Source organism: Macaca mulatta, chromosome 19 (genome assembly GCF_049350105.2).
Source record: "Macaca mulatta isolate MMU2019108-1 chromosome 19, T2T-MMU8v2.0, whole genome shotgun sequence".
NCBI classification, from domain to species: Eukaryota; Metazoa; Chordata; class Mammalia; order Primates; family Cercopithecidae; genus Macaca; species Macaca mulatta.
Genome location: NC_133424.1, coordinates 68,284,973 through 68,303,804, shown reverse-complemented (window position 1 = coordinate 68,303,804; position 18,832 = coordinate 68,284,973). Strand labels below are relative to the sequence as shown.

The 18,832-nt window shown below is 44.2% G+C and overlaps 2 protein-coding genes across 6 annotated transcripts in view; one reads left to right on the top strand and one right to left on the bottom strand.

Moving 5' to 3' along the window:
• NLRP8 (NLR family pyrin domain containing 8) overlaps positions 1-4,111 on the bottom strand; it is a 55,489-nt gene extending 51,378 nt beyond the window's left edge. The window contains exon 1 of the mRNA XM_077975640.1: positions 4,046-4,111. The gene's annotated coding sequence lies outside the window, so the exon portion shown is untranslated. The remainder of the gene's footprint in view (positions 1-4,045) is intronic.
• Positions 4,112-7,274: 3,163 nt separating this feature from the next.
• The window catches only part of NLRP13 (NLR family pyrin domain containing 13), a 58,480-nt gene continuing 46,922 nt past the window's right edge, over positions 7,275-18,832 (top strand). For 2 of the 5 annotated variants that reach the window (XM_077981997.1, XM_077981994.1), the window contains exons 1-2: positions 8,156-8,295; positions 15,041-15,424. In XM_077981997.1, coding sequence (XP_077838123.1) covers positions 15,106-15,424 — 319 coding nt within the window. In that variant the 5' untranslated portion in view covers positions 8,156-8,295; positions 15,041-15,105. Of the gene's footprint in view, positions 7,313-7,795; positions 8,296-10,517; positions 10,541-15,040; positions 15,425-18,832 lie in introns of those variants that run through there. The other 3 variants (XR_013410402.1, XM_077981995.1, XM_077981996.1) reach the window with 3 other exon arrangements.

Genomic DNA, 18,832 nt, shown 5'->3' with positions numbered 1-18,832 from the left:
ATGGTTATAACTTTTAGAAGGATCTTTCTGGCTGGCTCTCCTACTGAGAATAAGGGTAGGGAGCTATAGACATAATCCTGGAAAGAAGAATCGTGACCTGTTGCACTAGTGTGACAAATTTACCATGAATTTAGTGGCTTAAGACAACACAGTATTTTTTTTTTTTTTTTTTTTTTTTTGAGACGGAGTCTCACCCTGTCACCCAGGTTGGAGTGCAGTAGTGCAATATCGACTCACTGTAAGCTCCGCCTCCCAGGTTCAAATGATTCTCCTGCCTCAGCCTCCTGAGTAGCTGGGATTACAGGTGTGCGCCACCACGCCCGGCTAATTTTTGTATTTTTAGTAGAGACGGGATTTCACCATGTTGGCCAGGATGGTCTCGATCTCTCGACCTCGTGATCTGTCTGCCTCAGCCTCCCATAGTGCTGGGATTTCAGGTGGGAGTCACTGCACCCGGCCGACAACACAGCATTTTTAAGATAAAACATTCAGTTATGGAGGCTAGAAGCCTGAAATGGGCTAAGATCACTGGACTAAAATCGAGGTGTTGGCAGGGCTGGTTCCTTCTGGAGGTTCTAGGGGGAGAATCTGTTTCCTGGCCTTCTCCAGCTTCTAAAAGCCTCATGCAGTCCTTGGATTTTTGCTCCTTCCTCCTTCTTCAAAGGTAGCAGTGGCACATCTTCTATCTCATTCCCTCTTCCATTTCTAATACCCACGAACCAACCTCTTTATCCCTCCTCCCTGCCACCCTTGCCATAAATACATAGTTATTATGCATCAATAAAAAAAAAATCAGGCTGGGTGCAGTGGCTCACGCCTGTAATCCCAGCACTTTGGGAGGCCGAGGCAGATGGGTCACAAGCTCAGGAGTTTGAGACCAGCCTGGCCAACCTGGTGAAACCCCATCTCTACTAAAAATACAAAGATTAGGCGGGTGTGGTGGTGGGCGCCTATAATCCCAGCTACTTGGGAGGCTGAGGCAGGAGAATCGCTTGAACCCGGGAGGCAGAGGTTGCAGTGAGCTGAGACTGCGCCACTGCACTCCAGCCTGGGTGACAGAGTGAGACTCCGTCTCAAAAAAAAAAAAAAAGATTTTCCTAAAGATGGAAATGTTGTGGGATGTCTGTACATCCAAGGGGGTGGAGAAGAGAAAAGCAGTGTTGGCAAGTGAGGAAGTAACAGCAGGAGAAGGGGATAATTGAGGACACAGGCTGGGTCTGAAGCGCTCTTGGCAGGAAGAGGGTGGAGAGCCCACATCCAGATGCAGGTGGGTTTGTGGGTCTGAGCAAGGAGTTCCTGGCTTTTCAGAGAAATGAAGGATGGCAGAATACACCACCCTTAAATATTCCAGTTTTGTGTACTGAGTTTTAAAAATTGGTACATGATAATGGTACATATTGACAGGAAAGGCAGGTGGGAGGGGCTGGATGAAGAGGGGTTGGTTAACGGGCACAAAAATACAATGGATAGAAGGAGTAAGTTCTAGCGTTTGATAGCACAGTAGCATGACTGTAGTTCATAATAATTAATTGTATATTTAAAATGGACTATTTTGAGCTGAAGATGCTTGAGAAGGAGCAGACACAAGAAAAATTCTCTGCCTTCCCTTGATTTGCCGAAAAGCAAGACATCAGTTTGTAAAGGTGCCCCCTTTCCCCTTTTCTACCGGGAAACACAGAAGTTAATCACCGGAGACAGCTCCAGACACGTACAGCCCTGAGAAGGCACCAGACGAATCTACACAACAAACCCTTATGAGCCAGCCCTCATCCTCCATTTTTCCCCCCACACATTTACCTTCTCACAATTTACCATCCCAGGAATTCGAGGTCTTTCTCATCTGTCTTTTCACTTTTCTAAGAATGTATTGTTCTGGCCACAGGTGCGATGGCTCACGCCTGTAATCCCAGCACTTTGGGAAACCGAGGCGGGTGGATCACCTCAGGTCAGGAGTTCGAGACCAACCTGGCCAACATGGCGAAACTCCACCTCTACTAGAAGTAGAAAAATTAGCTGGGTGTGGTGGTGGGCGCCTGTAATCCCAGCTACTCGGGAGGCTGAGACAGGAGAATCACTTGAACTTGGGAGGCAGAGGTTACAGTGAGCCTGGGCGACAGAGTGAAACTATCTCAAAGAAAAAAAAAAGAATGTATTGTTCTTTTGTTAGCATGACAGATAAGCCTAAGTTCTAACCACGTCTTAGTGTTACTCATCGCTGAGTGCTCCCATGGGTATGCACACCTAAACTTGTTTGCTGTGCTTTTGTTCATCTGTCTTTCATGAAACTAATGCACAGGCTCCAGCCAATGAATCTAAGATCAATAAAGACAGAGAAAGGGAAAAGCATACTTCCATCCCCTACGGAAGTATATCAAGATCATCTACACATGAAATAAGCCAGGCACAGAAAGACAGACATTGCATGTTCTCACATATTTTGGGGATCTAAAAATTAAAACAGGTTGGGCACAGTAGCTCAAGCCTGTAATCCCAGCACTTGGGGAGGCTGAGGTGGGCAGATCACTTGAGGTCAGGAGTTTGAGACCAGCCTGACCAACATGGCGAAACCCCATCCCTACAAAAAATACAAAAATTAGCCAGCTGTGATCCCAGCTACTCGGGAGGTTGAGACATGAGAATTGCTTGAACCCGGGAGGTGGAGGTTGCAGTGAGCCGAGATCGCACCACTGCACTCCAGCCTGGGTGACAGAGCGGGAACGTGTCTCTAAAAAATAAATATCAAAACAATTGAACTCATGGATATAGAGAGTAGAAGGATGGTGACCAGAGCCTGGGGAGGGTTGTGGGAGGTGGGGAGGAAAGTGGGGGATGGTTAATGGGCAAAAAAAAAATTAGAAAGGATGAATAAGACCTTGTATTTGATAGCACAACATGGTGACTATAGTCTATAGTACTTTAATTATACATTGAAAATAACTAAAATGGTATAATTGGATTGTAACACAAAGGATAAATTTTTGAGGGGACGGATACCCTATTCTCCATGATGTGGTAATTATGCATTGCATGCTTGTGTCAAAGTATCTCATGTACCCCATAAATATATACTTCTACTATGTACCCAGAAAAATTAAACATTAAAAAGCAGGCCGGGTGTGGTGGCTCACACCTGTAATCTCAGCCCTTTGGGAGGCCGAGGCAGGCGGATCACCTGAGGTCAGCAGGAGGAACCGTCATACTGTTCTCCATTTTCCATCCCCATCAGCAATGCACTAAAGTTTCATTTTCTCCATATTCTTGCCAACACGGATTATTTTCCATTTTAAACATCGGTATTCTAATGGGTAAACATTTTTAAAAGATAAAAGTCTGTCTTCTCCATCTGGTTCTGTGGTCGAGTCTTGATCACCCTAGAGTCCATGTAACTTTAAGTTTTGGTAAGAATTATATCCCATGAATCCTTTTCCGTTCATTTTACTAAGGAGAAAACGGAAGTTGAACTAAGTTAAGTAAATTCAGCCCAAGCTGTGAGTGTTGGAAACCAGCAGTTGGAACCTGACCAAATTCCTAAGCCCATGAGCTGAGCTGTGTGGGTGACTGACACCTGCGTTTATTGAGAAGGAATATTTGCAGAGGGGCAGTGTCAAAGTCAGTGCTGCTGAATCCTGCAGCTTTCTTCTCTGTGCCTCGCGATTTCTTCTTCACGTCTACAGCTATCTTGATTTTTTCCTGACTGCCTCTGCCAGTGGCGACCCTAGACCTCTGGACACCTGGAGACCCCACGATATCTCTTTCAGGTCTTAGAATTTTGCTAGTGCTATGAGTCTCCTGGCTCTCAGATCCTCAGAGCTGAAAGAAAACTTGGGAATTTAGGACTCCACTTTGGGGTCAGAAAAGCTGAGTTTCAGAGATGGGCAAGGATTTTCTGAATGAGAGCTGGTAATGTCTGCAGTTGAATCTCTAGCTCTCACTTTTGATTTTCAATATGGACCCACTGGGTGCGGCCAACTGGAGGGTCTAGCCATTGTAACTGTAAGGAAGTGGATGATGAGGAAAAGAGAAGAGAACAAAAAACAGAACTCACCCCTGCAGAGAATTATTCTTGCTGGCTCCTTCCTGTCCAAAGCATCTCCCAAAGCAGACATCACCTGCTCTGCCCCACCCCCCAACCCTTATAGGGGCCGGGGAAGTCAGGCAATTGGCACCTTCTCTTCCCATTGGCGGAGGCTGGCTCACTAGAATTCCTCTGCGTTGCACCGATTGGAAGGCATTTAGCTCCCTTGATTCAGAATGAATGGGCTGCAGGGCTTGATCCTACAGGTGCTTCCAATTTGTAAAGGAACCTCTCCCTTGCCTCTTAGGTCTAGAAGAGCAAGCAACAGGAAGTTACATGTTTCGAGAGCTTCCCAGGCTCCTTAGAAGGCTAACACCGTGTTCAGTCCGAAAGAGCCACTTCCCATTTGGAAACATCGAGAGCCATTCATTGGCTCATCTTGTTTACATGTTCATCTCTTCTACTTAGGATAGAATTGTATCGAGAAAAAGGAGGGTCTCAAGATCATCAGGGCCCAGTCTAGGGCCCACATACAATGGGCTGAGTCTCAGGGAGACCCAGAGACAGAGCTTGTGGGAAAAGGAAAACTCACCAGCAGAGTACAAGGGAGGGGGCGTTGGGAAGGACTGGCTTGAGGAATTTTCTTTAAAAAAAAATCACCTACAGTTGGCCGGGCACCATGGCTCATGCCTGTAATCCCAGCACTTTGGGAGGCCGAGGTGGGCGGATCACCAGGTCAGGAGATCGAGACCATGCTGGCTAACACGGTGAAACCCCGTCTCTACTAAAAATACAAAAAATTAGCCGGGCGTGGTGATGGGCACCTGTAGTCCCAGCTACTCAGGAGGGTGAGGCAGGAGAATGGCGGGAACCCGGGAGGCGGAGCTTGCAGTGAGCCAAGATCGTACCACTGCACTCCAGCCCGGGCGACAGAGCGAGACTCCATCTCAAAAAAAAAAAAAAAAAAAAAAAAAAGTCACCTATAGTTGTTGGGGAGAAAACCCACAAGATAACCAACTTTATCAAGTTTGCATCAACTCATGTTGGAATATCAGCAGTTTTTACATAGGAGTTTTAAATTTTTTTCAATTTTATCTTATTTACATATTTTTGAGACAGGGTCTCCTTCCACGGCCCAGGACAAAGTGCAGTGGTGTGATCATAACTCACCCCGCAGCCTCGGCTTCCTGGGCTCAAGTAATCTTCTGCCTCAGCCTCTCCAGTAAATGGCATTACAGGAAAGGGGTCCCGGTCCAGACCCCTAGAGAGGGTCCCTGGATCTCATGCGAGAAAGAATTCAGGGTGACTTTGTAAAGTGAAATCAAGTTTATTAGGAAAATAAAGGAATAAAGAATGGCTACTCCATAGACAGAACAGCCTGGAGGGCTGCTGGTGCCCATTTTGATGGTTATTTCTTGATGATATGCTAAACAACGGGTAGATTACTCATGCCTCCCATTTTTAGACCATATAGGGTACTTCCTGACGTTGCCACAGCATTCATAAACTGTCATGGTGCTGGTGGGAGTATAGCAGTGAGGACGACCAGAGGCCACAAACTGTCATGGTGCTGGTGGAAGTGTAGCAGTGAGGACAACCAGAGGTCCCTATCGTGGGCATCTTGGTTTTGGTGGGATTTGGCAGCTTCTTTACTGCAACCTGTTATATCAGCAAGGTCTTTATGACCTGTATTTTTTGCTGTCCTCCTATCTCATCCTGTGACTTAGAATGCCTTAAATATCTGGGAATGCAGCCCAGGAGGTCTCAGCCTCAGTTTACCCAGCTCCTTTTCAAGATGGAGTTGCTCTGGTTCACATGCCTCTGACAACAGGGACCATTGGTGCATGCCAGCACTCATGGCTAATTTTTTGTAGAATCGGGGATATCACTATGTTAAACAGCCCATCCATTTTGGCTTGAACTTCTGGCCTCAAGGGATCTCTTGCCTCAGCCTCCCAAAGGGCTGGGATTACAGGCACATGCCATCAAGCCCGGACTATGTATGGGTTTTATATTCACAAACGGTATGATGATGTGTCTTCAGACATCAGCAGAGAGAAAAATCAAAGGTAAAATAGTTTTCATTAGGTTTACAGGAAATAGCCAAGAGTGTGTTGTCAAACTTTGAGGATTTTCGGCCATCTCATAAGTAAGTAATGAGACTTCCATATAATTTTGAACTTGCATTTCTCTTCTTATATAGGGGATTCAGCATGTTTTCAGATGGTCAAGAGTCATTGGCATTTCTTTGTTTACAAACAATTATTAATTTCTCCATTTCATTTTGGTAATTTTTCAAAGCTCTTATAGATTAGACATATAGGCTGGGCACAGTGGCTCACGCCAGTAATCCCAGCACTTTAGGAGGCTGAGGCAGGTGGACAATTTGAGGTCAGGAGTTTGAGACCAGCCTGACCAACATGGTGAAACCCTATCTCTACTAAAAATACACACACAAACGAAAGATTAGTTGGGCATGGGAGCACATGCCTGTAATCTCAGCTACTTGGAAGGCTGAGGCAGAAGAATCACTTGAACCCGGGAGGCGGAGGTTGCAGTGAGTGGAGATGTCACCTCTGCACTCCAGCCTGGGTGGCAGAGCGAGACTGTCTCAAAAAACAAAAACAAAAACAAAAACAAAAGTTAGGCATGTAAACTCTTTCTGCTATAAGTTGCAAATATATTTACCAGTTTATAGTTTGTCTTTTTACCTTGCTTAACACATCCTTTGTTATGAATGCTTAAAAAACATTTGTAATAAAATTTGTTTATTTTTTCTCTAATTGCTTTTGAATTTTAAAACTTAGCTAAGAAAGCTTTCCCCACCATCAAGTGTGAGAGGAATTCAATTGTTTTCTTCTGGTGCTTCTCAGGTCTTATTGATGCATTTAAATCTCTGATGTGCTTGAAAATTATTCTGTTGTGTAGGAAACAGATCTAGCATCACCACGTTTATTAAAAATCAATTTCCCTCACTTATGAGTGATGCAATATTTATCAAATTTGTATATGTTAATAATTATATTTCTGGATTTTCTACTCTGTTCCTTTGCTCAGTCTATTTGCATATGTGCCAATACTATATTTTAATCATAAAGGCCTCATGGTATATTTTAATATCTGCTAGGTTTAGTCCCTCTTCCTTACTCCTTCTTTTCAGGATTTTCCAGGCCATTCCTACAAATTCGATTTGTCCAGTTGAATTTTATAATCAACTTCTGTACCTCCAGGTAAAACCGTATTTGTATTAGAGAGAAGTGATATATTATGAGGTGGAGCTTTCCATGCAAAAACGTGGTATTTATTTCTTTAAGGCTTAAGTGTACTTTTGGGTCTTGCAGACATGCATTTTATAGTTTTTCTTACGTTAGTTTTGGATATTAAGTTTTTAAGCAAGCATTTTATTTTCCTTTTTTTTTTTTTGCTATAGTAAATAGGGGTGTTCTTTTCCACTGTTTTATTTTTGTTTGCATATTTGAAGTCTATTGATTTTTGATACTTATTTCATTACCTGCTGTATTACCAATTTCTCTTGTCATTAGGAGTTTTCTCATGCAGTCTTTTGCATTGTCCAGATAGGTAATCAAGTTTGCACATATAGTTTTACCTGTTGCTTTTCAATTATTATACCTCTCACTAATTGCTTTCCAACTGCCAGTTTAAAGCCTATAACCTGAGCTTAAAACTAGCTAACACTGTTGATAGAATTGGTTGACATCTCCAGCAGAATGTTGAACAGCAGTGGAGTTACGACTATCCTTATCTTGTTTCTGACTTCAGTGGAAAATCCTTTGTGTTCATGATGGAGTGGATGAAGGAGCATTTCCCCTGCATTTGGAAGAAGCAATGGTCCTGTAAGTGGCGATTTTACTTACAGGTGATTTTAATGTAACGGTGATTTTAATGTCTCACGAACTCGTTCTCCCTTTCATCTTTCATTGCCCTGTGAGATCTCCCAGATGGTAGGAGGGGCCATCACAGGCATTACTCACATCTGTGGCTCTTTGCCGGCGTGGACGGCTCCCTTTACTTCAGGACAGTATGGTTTTTAATTAGAAACCCAGTTCTGCCTCCCAGCCTGAATAAGCCTGTGATTAGCTAGACCTGGAGGAGAAAAGCCAGAGCTCGTAGGTCGCAGCTGAGTCTTGGCTTCTCAACTGATCCGGAGTTGTGCTGGGGAAAGGGAGCGGGAAGAGAGCTATAAACCAGGAGGCCCTGAGACACAGCTAAGAGGAGGAAGACGGACCCAAGGGCTGGTCACAGGTGAGGACGGGGTGGCGGTGACTACTTCTGTGGGGGGTTTCCCAAGTCAGAGCCTCTGGAAACTCGTATGAGATTCGAAGTCCGTTTGGTAAGAGATGTCTCCTCTCTCTGCTCTAAGGTTTCGTCTTTCTCTGGGACCTTTCCCTCCACTGTGTCCTGCTGGTGTTTTCTTACTCAGGAGCAGGAATTGATTGCACACGCTTCCGTCTTCAGTTGGAAGCTTTCCATGTCCTCAACCAAGGGGATTCCGCAGTCGTGTGAGACTTTCTAGCTGAATTTCTCTGTTCCGGTGTTTTTTTTTCCCCTCCAGGGTTTTTGCACTTGCTGTTTTCACTGACTGCTCTACCTCCTAATCCTCTTCCCACCTTCCTTGGCTTATTCTGATGCATGCTTCAAGTTTGGAGGAATTTCCTTTCGAGTCCCACGTAGTAACTTCATGGCACCGTGTGGGTCTCACACCCAACGTGCTTCATCCTAATTACAGTCGACCCTCTTTGTTTGTGGATTCCATGTCTGTGGAATTCGTCTACTCTCTAAGATCTGGCAACCCCCAAATCAATATTTGCAGAGCTTTCCAAGTCATTCGGACGTGCACAGCCTCAGGGAAAATTCAAGCTGAGGTCAGAGAAGGCAGTGCTGGCGGGCTACTGAGGGCCCTATTTTTGTATTTTTGGGCTTTTCTTTGGTGACTTTGCTGTCTGAATGCCCCCTCATGTAGTGTGGAAGTTCCGTCTGGTGCTCTACACACAAGAAGGGATGTGAGTTCTGAAGACAATGCATGTGTTAGATGAGCTTCATTCAGGCATGAGCTATAGTGTTGGTGGCGGTGGGCTCAGTGTTAATGAATCAACAATATGTATTCAGTTAGGTGTCCTTAAACAGAAACACGTATAAAACAAGGTTACATACTGACTAGTGGATGAAGATGTGACCAGAGGCTCACGGGAACCTAACCCTATAATCTTGGAGGAGTTGTTGATGGCTGATGTGATACCTCAGTTCTTGTCTCCTTGTTTTAAAAATTTAAACAAGAGACATACGAGAAAAGAAGTGCAGCATGGAGTAACTTTTTTTTTTTTCCTTTTCAAGACAGTCTGGCTCTTGTCGCTCAGGCTGGAGTGCAGTGGTGCCATCTCGGCTCACTGCAACCTCCATCTCCCAGGTTCAAGCCATTCTCCTGCCTCAGCCTCCTGAGTAGCTGGGATTACAGGTGCCCACCACCACGCCCGGCTAATTTTTGTATTTTTAGTAGAGACGGGGTTTCACCATGTTGGCCAGGCTTGTCTCAAACTCCTGACCTCACGTGATTTGCCCACCTCGGCCTCCCAAAGCGCTGGGATTACAGGCGTAAGCCACTGTGCCTGGCCCCCTTGCTCAGCTTCTACTCGGTGTTTGATGATGCCTTAATGCCATTTGAATCTCAAATAAGCTTTTTCCCTGGTCTTTACCCTCCCTGCTAATACCTGAAAGGGTTTTTTTCTATAATGTTTCAAGTTTTCCTCTGTGTGCCCTTCCCCCATCTTCAGCAATTTCTGGAGTAGTCCAATGAATTTGGACTGCCAGGGTAGGTCCTAACATACATCTCTTCTGGAGATTTCTCTTTGGGAGACATGGGGGCGGGGGCGGGTCACACACCAGTAGCTTCAAGCATAGTGTTTTGGGCCAGGCACCGTGGCTCATGCCTGTAATTCCAGCACTTTGGGAGGCCAAGGCCTGTGGCATTACCTAAGGTCAGGAGTTCGAGACCAGCCTCACCAACATGGTGAAACCCTGTCTCTACTAAAAATACAAAATTAGCTGGATGTAGTGGTGGGCACCTGTAGTCCTAGCTACTCCAGAGGCTGAGGCAAGAAAATCACTTGAACCTGGGAGGCAAAGACTGCAGTGAGCCGAGATGGAGCCATTGCACTCCAGCCTGGGCAATGAGAGCAAAACTCCATCTCAAAAAAATAGTCTTTTGTTCTGCTGTCTATCTGTTGCCTTCAGTGCTACCTGGTATTTTGAGATGACCCAGCACACGTGCTGGACCAGGTTCTACAGGGGAATAGCGGCAGATTCATCTCAATCACCGTTAGTTGCCTGGTGGCCAACATCGTGATGGGCAGAACTCAGCCTTGACTTCTGTTTTCTCTCTTTGTTACCCCTTCTCCCTGATTAGTTCCCCCGTTCCCATCTCTCAAATGTCTTTGATCTTTACTGTGACTAATTCACTTCAATGTTCTTTTTATCCACATTTCAGGTGAACCCTCTAAATGTGAGTTGGTAAGTACTATCAGGAACCTGTAACTTTTCTAGGACAGCTGTCACTGTTTTAGTAAGGCAGATAAATCAGGTGCTGATGGCATCCTTCCTTCTGGGATGGGATGAAAGCGAGTGAACTCCAGTCTAGATAAGGTTGCCAGAAAAAATACCCAGTTGAGTCAGAATTTCAGATAAACAATAAATTCTTTTTGGTGTGTGTATGTTCCAAATAACACTCTTGTGTATCCAAAATTAAAATTGAACTGGAATCAGCACCCTATGGAATTGCATTTAAGAAAACAACTTTCTAAGTATATCCCAAATATCATTCATTGTTTACCAGAAATTCGAATTTAACTCAGAATCTTGCATTTTTGCTGGTCAAATCCGGAAACCCTAGTCAATGTTTACCACCACCATTTCCTCCCTTCCTTTATTCTTGCGTTGAGTTTTCTCAGGGGTGGGAAACAAGACATTAACAGCTAGGTTCAGCACAATTAATTGATCTTAGTTTATCAGAAGGAGGAGTTCGTATTTTCAGAATATTACTGGTTTTCTTATAGAAATAAGTGCTTGCGTTTTAAGTGAAAAGATGTTTGTATTTGTAAATCTTTCCCCTTCTCCCCCTTCCCCTAATCACTGAAACAACCAGGGGCCGGGTGCAGTGGCTCATGCCTGTAATCTCAACACTGGGAGGCCAAGGCCGGTGGATCACCTGAGGTCAGGAGTTTGAGACCAGCCTGGCCAACATGACAAAACCCCGTCTTTGCTAAAAAGACAAAAATTAGCCAGGTGTGGTGGCACATGCCTGTAATCCCAGCTACTTGAGAGGCTGAGGCAGAAGAACTGCTTGAACCCGGGAGGCAGAGGTTGCAGTGAGCGGAGATCATGCCACTGGGTGACAGAGTGAGACTCCCTCTGAAAAAACAAACCAAAAAAACAAACTACCTCGGTCTTAGGGACAGTGCTTGTCTTGGGTGTTGCTATCTGGTTGGTGTAGGAGAGAAAGGAAACTCTGGGCAGAGTATGAGTCTTTTTGACAGGGATGTTTTGAAGGCCAATCACAGGATAGAGAAGGGCTCAGAAACTTTCCTGGACAGTTCTTTTTTTGCATTTAGGGAGTTGTCTTAGTCTGTTCCTGCTGCCGTAACAAAATATCTTAGACTGGGTAATTTATAAAGAACAGAAATTGATTTCTTGCCGTTCTAGAGGCTAGGAGGTCCAGGGTTGAAGTGTCAGCAGAGATTGAGTGTCTGAAGGCCTGCTGTCTGCTTCGTAAATGGCACCTCTTGCTGTATCCCCACATGGTGAAGGAAAGGAAGGGCAAAATGAGATGCGGTTGCTCCATTAAGGTCCCAACTCCCATTCATGTAGCTTCCTCCATCACAACTACCTCTTAAAGACTCTACCTCTCAATAATATCGTATTCATGGTTAGGTTTCAACTATAAAATTTGAGGGACACAAACATTTAGACTGTAGCAGGAGTGACACACTGAGGATTAAGGTTTTGGTTAGATCAGGTGGCTTCTCTGTTCTGGCTTATTTGCTCAGCTCCTTCCTGTCCAGAGGCAGGCATTTGAACTACAATGAATGTTTTGCTTAGGCCAGTTACAAAGTGGCTTTCACACTCTCACAAGTAACATGTGGGAGTTCCAGTTGCTCCCCATCTTTGACAACATTTGATAATATCAGCCCTAATCATTTCAGTCACTTCATGTAGGTGTAGTATTATCTTCTTTTTTTTTTTTTTTTTTTTTTTTTTTTGAGATGGAGTCTTGCTCTGTTACCTAGGCTGGAGTGCAATGGTGTAATCTCAGCTCGCTGCAACCTCTGCCTCCTGGGCTCAAGCAATTCTCCTGCCTCAGCCTCCCAAGTAGCTGGGATTATAGCTGTGAACCACCAGGCCTGGCTAAATTTTTGCGCTTCTAGTACACACAAGGTTTCACCATGTTGGCCAGGGTGGTCTCAAACTCCTGATCTCAGGTGATCTGCCCACCTCGGGTTCCCAAAGTGCTGAGATTACAGGTATAAGCCACCGTGCCTGGCCTGGGTGTAGTAGTATCTTACTGTGGTTTTAATTTAAATTTTCCAATGAGTCATGCGTTTTGGCCATTTGGATAACCTCATTTCTGAGGTGCCTGATGCAGCATTCTTCCCATTTACAAAAACGGAAGTGTCTTTACTGCATTTGTTGGGTATATTGTTCTAATTGTTCAACCAATTAGGTCAGGTTGGTTAATTATGTGGTTCAGATATTCTGTATCTTGATCATTTTCTTTGTGTGTTCCCCCAGTTATTGATATGTGTTTAAATTTTCAACTAATCAATCTTTTAACTGTATTTGTGTTACATATTTTGAAGCTATACTGTTGGGTACATACAGATTAGCCTTACTATATCTTCATATGGGAATGATCTTATAAAATGTCCTCTATATTTAATTATTAATTTTGCCTTAAAATCTACTCTGAATGTGATATGACTGTACCTACTTTTCTTCAGGTAAGTTTTTATACTGTATCTTTTTTCATTATTTTAAATGTTTTATGCTCTTATATTTAAAGTATGCCTTTTTGTATCTAATCTAGTTTAACAGATATTCTTCAATTAAAATATTTAGTCCATTCACACTTATGTAATTGACTCATTTTAGTTTCAGCACACCATCTTATTTGTTTTCTATTTGTTCCGTTTGTCTCCCATTCTCTTATTTCTCTTGTTATCTTGGTTTAAATTTAGGTTCAGGGGTAGATGTGCAGGTTTGGTTATATAGGTAAACTTTTGTCACAGGCGTTTGTTCAGGTTATTTCATTACCCAGGGGTTAAGCCCAGTACCCATTAGTGATTTTTCCTGCTCTTCTCCCTCCTCCGTCCTCCCCCCTCCAATAGGCCCCAGTGTCTCTGGTTCTCCTCTGTGTGTCCATGTGTTCTCATCTTTTGAATAAATATTTAATTTCTGTTAACTTTTTGATTATACATCCTTCAGTCTTATGGTTATCCTAGAAATTTGAATATTGATTTTTAAAATTTGTTTATTTATTTAGAGACGGAGTTGCTCTGTAGCCCAGGATGGAGTGCAGTGGCACAATCTCAGCTCACTGCAACCTCCGCCTCCTGGATTCAAGGGATTCTCCTGCCTCAGCCTCCTGAGTAGCTGGGATTACAGGCACCTGCCACCATATCTGGCTAATTTTTGTCTTTTTAGTAGAGACGGGTTTGTCGTGTTGGCCAGGCTGGTCTCAAACCCTGACCTCAGGTGATCCACACCCCTCAGCCTCCCAAAGTGCTGGGATTACAGGCTTGAGCCGCCGTACCCGGCCTCAGTACTCATCTTTGACTTCAGCTTTATGTATTTCCCTCTCCTCCTTTGTTACTGTCTTCATATTTTACTCTGTATGTTATAAATTCCACAAGATAACATCAAGAGTCATTTTTCCTTTACATTTATCCGCACACTGACCATTTCTGTGGCTCTTTGTCTCTTGACACACTTCCACCCTTTCCTCTGATAAACTGCTTCTTAGGTATTTTTGTGTGATATGCATATCTGCTGGCAGCAAATCCTCACCTGTTGACTGGAAACATCTTTATTTAGTCTCCCTATGTGAAGGACATTTTCATGGCCATACAGTCTAGGCTGGCAGGTTTTAAAAAATAGCAATTAAAGATGTTATTTTATTGTCACTTTTAAAATTTATTTTTATTATACTTTAAGTTTTGGGATATATATGCAGAACGTACAGGTTTGTTATATAGGTATACATGTGCCATGGTGGTTTGCTGCACCCATCAACCCATCATCTATATTAGGTATTTCTCCTAATGCTATCCCTCCCCAGCCCCCCACCCCCATTGTCACTTTTATAAAATAGAGATAATAACCATCCTATTCCTCTGGTTGTTGACAGAATAAAACAAAGGTCATAATGCATGGTGTAGAGTCAATGCTCCGTATCCTTTATGGCCGAATTCCTCCTAGATGCCAGGCCCCTGTTGTAGGCAGAGCATAGAACACTCTGGTGTTACACCCAAGAGTAAGACAGGCAAGGCCTCTTTGTAAAAGGAGTCTACATTCTTGCAGACAAGAGACATAAATAAGTGTACAAGGCTGAGCGCAGTGGCTCACGCCTGTAATCCCAACACTTTGGGAGGCCAAGGTCCGTGGATCACGTGACATCAGGAGACCACCCGTGGCCAATGTGGTGAAACCCCATCTCTACTGAAAACACAAAAATTAGCTGGGTGTGGTGGTGGGCACCTGTAGTGCAGCTACTCAGGAGGCTGAGGCAGGAGAATCGCTTGAACCCGGGAGGCGGAGGTTGCAGTGAGCTGAGATTGCGCCACTGCACTCCAGCCTGGGGGACAGAGTGAGACTCTGTCTCAAAAAACAAAGAACAAGTGTACTAACACAAGTAGCGGGAAGTACTGTGAAGCGAAAATACTCAAATGTGTAGTCTAGACAGTGTGAGGAGGTGATATTTATGGCTTATGATTTCAACTCTCTCCTTCTTTTCTGTAGGCCCCAAGTGTCCTGTGGACGTAGGAGAACATTGTTGAAGTGAGAAATTGCACGTGTCGGGCAAGATGAGCTTTTCTGTAACCACCTGGGCCGACGGCGGCACCAACCAAGGCCTTCTGCCTTACCTGGCGGCTCTGGATCAGTATCAGCTAGAGGAATTCAAGCTTTGCCTGGAACCCCGGCAGCTGATGGACTTCTGGTCGGCCCCCCAGGGGCACTTCCCGTATATCCCCTGGGCCAATTTGAGAGCTGCTGACCCCTTCAATCTGTCCTTTCTTTTGGACGAACACTTCCCAAAAGGCCAGGCGTGGAAAGTGGTCCTCGGCGTCTTCCAGACAATGAATCTGACCTCACTGTGTGAGGAAGTTAGAGCCAAGATGAAAGGTAAGAGGCCTCGAGAAGGAAGGCGGGGGACTGCTTGGCACTCCTGAGAGCAAGGAGGTAGCCGCTGGGTTTCCGTGGGGTCATTCCACGTGGCTGGTCTCCCCCTACAAATCCTCCTTGATAATCTACAACGGTGTAAGCTTTAAAGGCATAAAAGCTTAAAGATTTAGTGCTGTAGCCTGGGAAGGAGTAGCAAAGACAAGAAAGGGAATTGGAAGATACATTCAGTTCTGTTATAAGCCTTCCTTTTTTTTTTTTTTTTTTTTTTTTTGGAGACTGAGTCTTGCTCTGTTGCCCAGGCTGGAGTACAGTGGTGCGATCTCAGCTCACTGTAACCTCTGCCTCCCAGGTTGAAGTGATTCTCCTGCCTCAGCCTCCTGAATAGCTGGGACTACAGGCATGAGCCATCATGCCCGGCTAATTTTTTCTATTTTTAGTAGAGATGGGGTTTCACCGTGTTAACCAGGATGGTCTCAATCTCTTGACCTCGTGATCTGCTTGCCTCGGCCTTCCAAAGCGCTGGTATTACAGGTGTGAGCCACCACGACCAGCCCAGCCTTCTTTTAAAAATGCAAATTTGTCCCAATGTGATTGTTGTATTAGGGAACAACTTGAGCACAGCACAAATTTCATGTTAGCTTATGCATGGTTTTGTCTAAGAGAAACACTGAGAAAGCACAACAAACACCCCCCCAGCCCCCACCCCACTGACCCTGCACTCCGCTGAGCAGAGCCACGTAGGATTGTACAAAATGCACACAGGCATACACCTAAAACATGTACTCGCTTCCTCAGTACGAGCCGTGCCCATTCTACAGATTATTGTTCTTCCACCACTTCACAAAAACTCACAAGCTGCAACACTTCCCTTGTTCACAAAGTTCATGTTTTACTCAAGGTAAAGTTTCATGCCACATCTTCTGTGGTATTGCAGGGCCGACTGTGGTGTTGTAGGATTCTGCAGAGTTTATTGTGTTTTTTGTTTGTTTGTTTGTTTTGAGACAGTCTCGCTCTGTGGCCCAGGCTGGAGTGCAGTGGTGTGGTCTCGGCTCACTGCAAGCTCCGCCTCCCAGGCCCACGCCATTCTCCTGCCTCAGCCTCCTGAGTAGCTGGGACCACAGGCGCCACCACCACGCCCGGCTAATTTTTCGTATTTTTAGTAGGGATGGAGTTTTACTGTGTTAGACCCCGGCCGTTTATTGTGTTATAAAGTATTTTGTAATTAGCAAGTGCAAAACCATGCTGTTTAAGCTTCTGCTTAAAATTATATATATAAAATAATATATATAATATATAAAATCACTGATTCTATTTCCCATAAGCTGTGTGGTTTTAGTGCACAGTTGAATCTGCTGTGGTGAGTTTTCAGAATGCATATGTCACTTTATAGCAGAACTGACCGCCTATGAGATCTGTTGAAAATACTCATAATGTTTCCTGGTGCCTGTTATAAACCAGATATTGATTGATTGATTTTGAGATGGAGTTTTGCTCGTCACCCAAGCTGGAGTGCAATGGTGCGATCTCTGCTCACAGCAACCTCTGCCTCCCGGGTTCAAAGGATTCTCCCTGCCTCAGCCTCCCGAGTAGCTGGGATTACAGGCACTCACCACCACGCCTGGCTAATTTTTGTATTTTTAGTAGAGATGGGTTTTTGTCATGTTGGCCAGGCTGGTCTCGAACTCCTGACCTCAGGTGATCTGCCCGCCTCAGCCTCCCAAAATTCTGGGATTACAGGCGTGAGCCACCGTGCCTGGCCATAAACCAGGTATTTAGCTTAATGCTTTCTATGCATTTGTACTGACTCTTCACTAATATTATAAGAAGGAGTTCCTGTTATTCGTATCTTACAGAGAAGGAAACAGACACAGACAGCTTAAGTAAATTTTCCAAGGTCACAGAGCTGGTGGAGCAGGAGAGCTGGGACGTGAGCCCAGGCAGCGTGTCTCCAAAGGCTCTGGGCTTGACCATGTACAGCTTTTCCTACCCGCAAATGAGTGAGTTCTAGGGAAGGAGAGTGGGCAATACTGAGTTTTCCATATCAGAACCCCGGGTACTGGGCATTCTGAGTCATACAAGTTCGGGCTTTGTGTATCTTCCGGTGGGCAGGAGGATGGGATGGAGACTAGAACACCACTCCACCCTCTTTTTCCCTGTCCCCCTCTCTTTTTTAAAGCCTTCAGATATTCTTGTTTGTAATAGGCAGATATAAAGCAGAAAACTAGGGAATGTGATTTAGAATTCTTTTTTTTTTTTTACTGTCTTAATTTCTTTTTTTTTAAATTATACTTTAAGTTCCGGGTACATGTGCAGAATGTGCAGTTTTGTTATATAGCTATACACATGCCATTGTGGTTTGCTGCACCCATCAACCCATCATGTACATTAGGTATTTCTCCTAATACTATCCCTCCCCTAGCCCCCCACCCACTGACAGGCCCAGTGTGTGATGTTCCCCTCCCTGTGTCAATATGTTCTCACTGTCTAGCTCCCACTTATGAGTGAGAACATATAGTGTTTGGTTTTCTGTTCTTGTGTTAGTTTGCTGAGAATGATTTCCAGCTTCATCTATGTCCCTGCAAAGGACATGAACTCATCCTTTTTTATGGCTGCATAGTATTCCATGGTATATATGTGCCACATTTTCTTAATCCAGTCTATTGTTGATGGGCATTTGGGTTGGTTCCAAGTCTTTGCTACTGTGAACAGTGCCACAATAAACATATGTGTGCATGTGTCTTTATAGTAGAATGATTTATAATCCTTTGGGTATATACCCAGTAATGGGATGGCTGGGTCAAATGGTATTTCTAGTTCTAGATCCTTGAGGAATCACCACACTGTCTTCCACAATGGTTCAACTAATTTACACTCCCACCAACAGTGTAAAAGCGTTCCTATTTCTCCACATCCTCTCCAGCATCTGTTGTTTCCTGACTTAATGGTTGCCATTCTAACTGGCGTGAGATGGTATCTCAATGTGGTTTTGATTTGCATTTCTCTAATGACCAGTGGTGATGAACTTTTTTTCATATGTCTGTTGGCTGCATAAATGTCGTCTTTTGAGAAGTATCTGTTCATATAATTCTCCCACTTTTCGATGGGGTTGGTTGTGTTTTTCTTGTAAATTTAATTTCTTTGTAGATTCTGGATATTAGCCCTTTCTCACATGGATAGATTGCAAAAATTTTCTCCCATTCTGCAGATTGCCTGTTCACTCTGATGACAGTTTCTTTTGCTGTGCAGAAGCTCTTTAGTTCAATTAGATCCCATTTGTCAATTTCGGCTTTTGTTGCCATTGCTTTTGGTGTTTTAGTCCTGAAGAAAGGATATCAGAGATTGGAAATAGAGATTTAGAACTCTTAAATTCTGTTTCCAACCAAATATCTCTCTTTATTGAGACCTGGA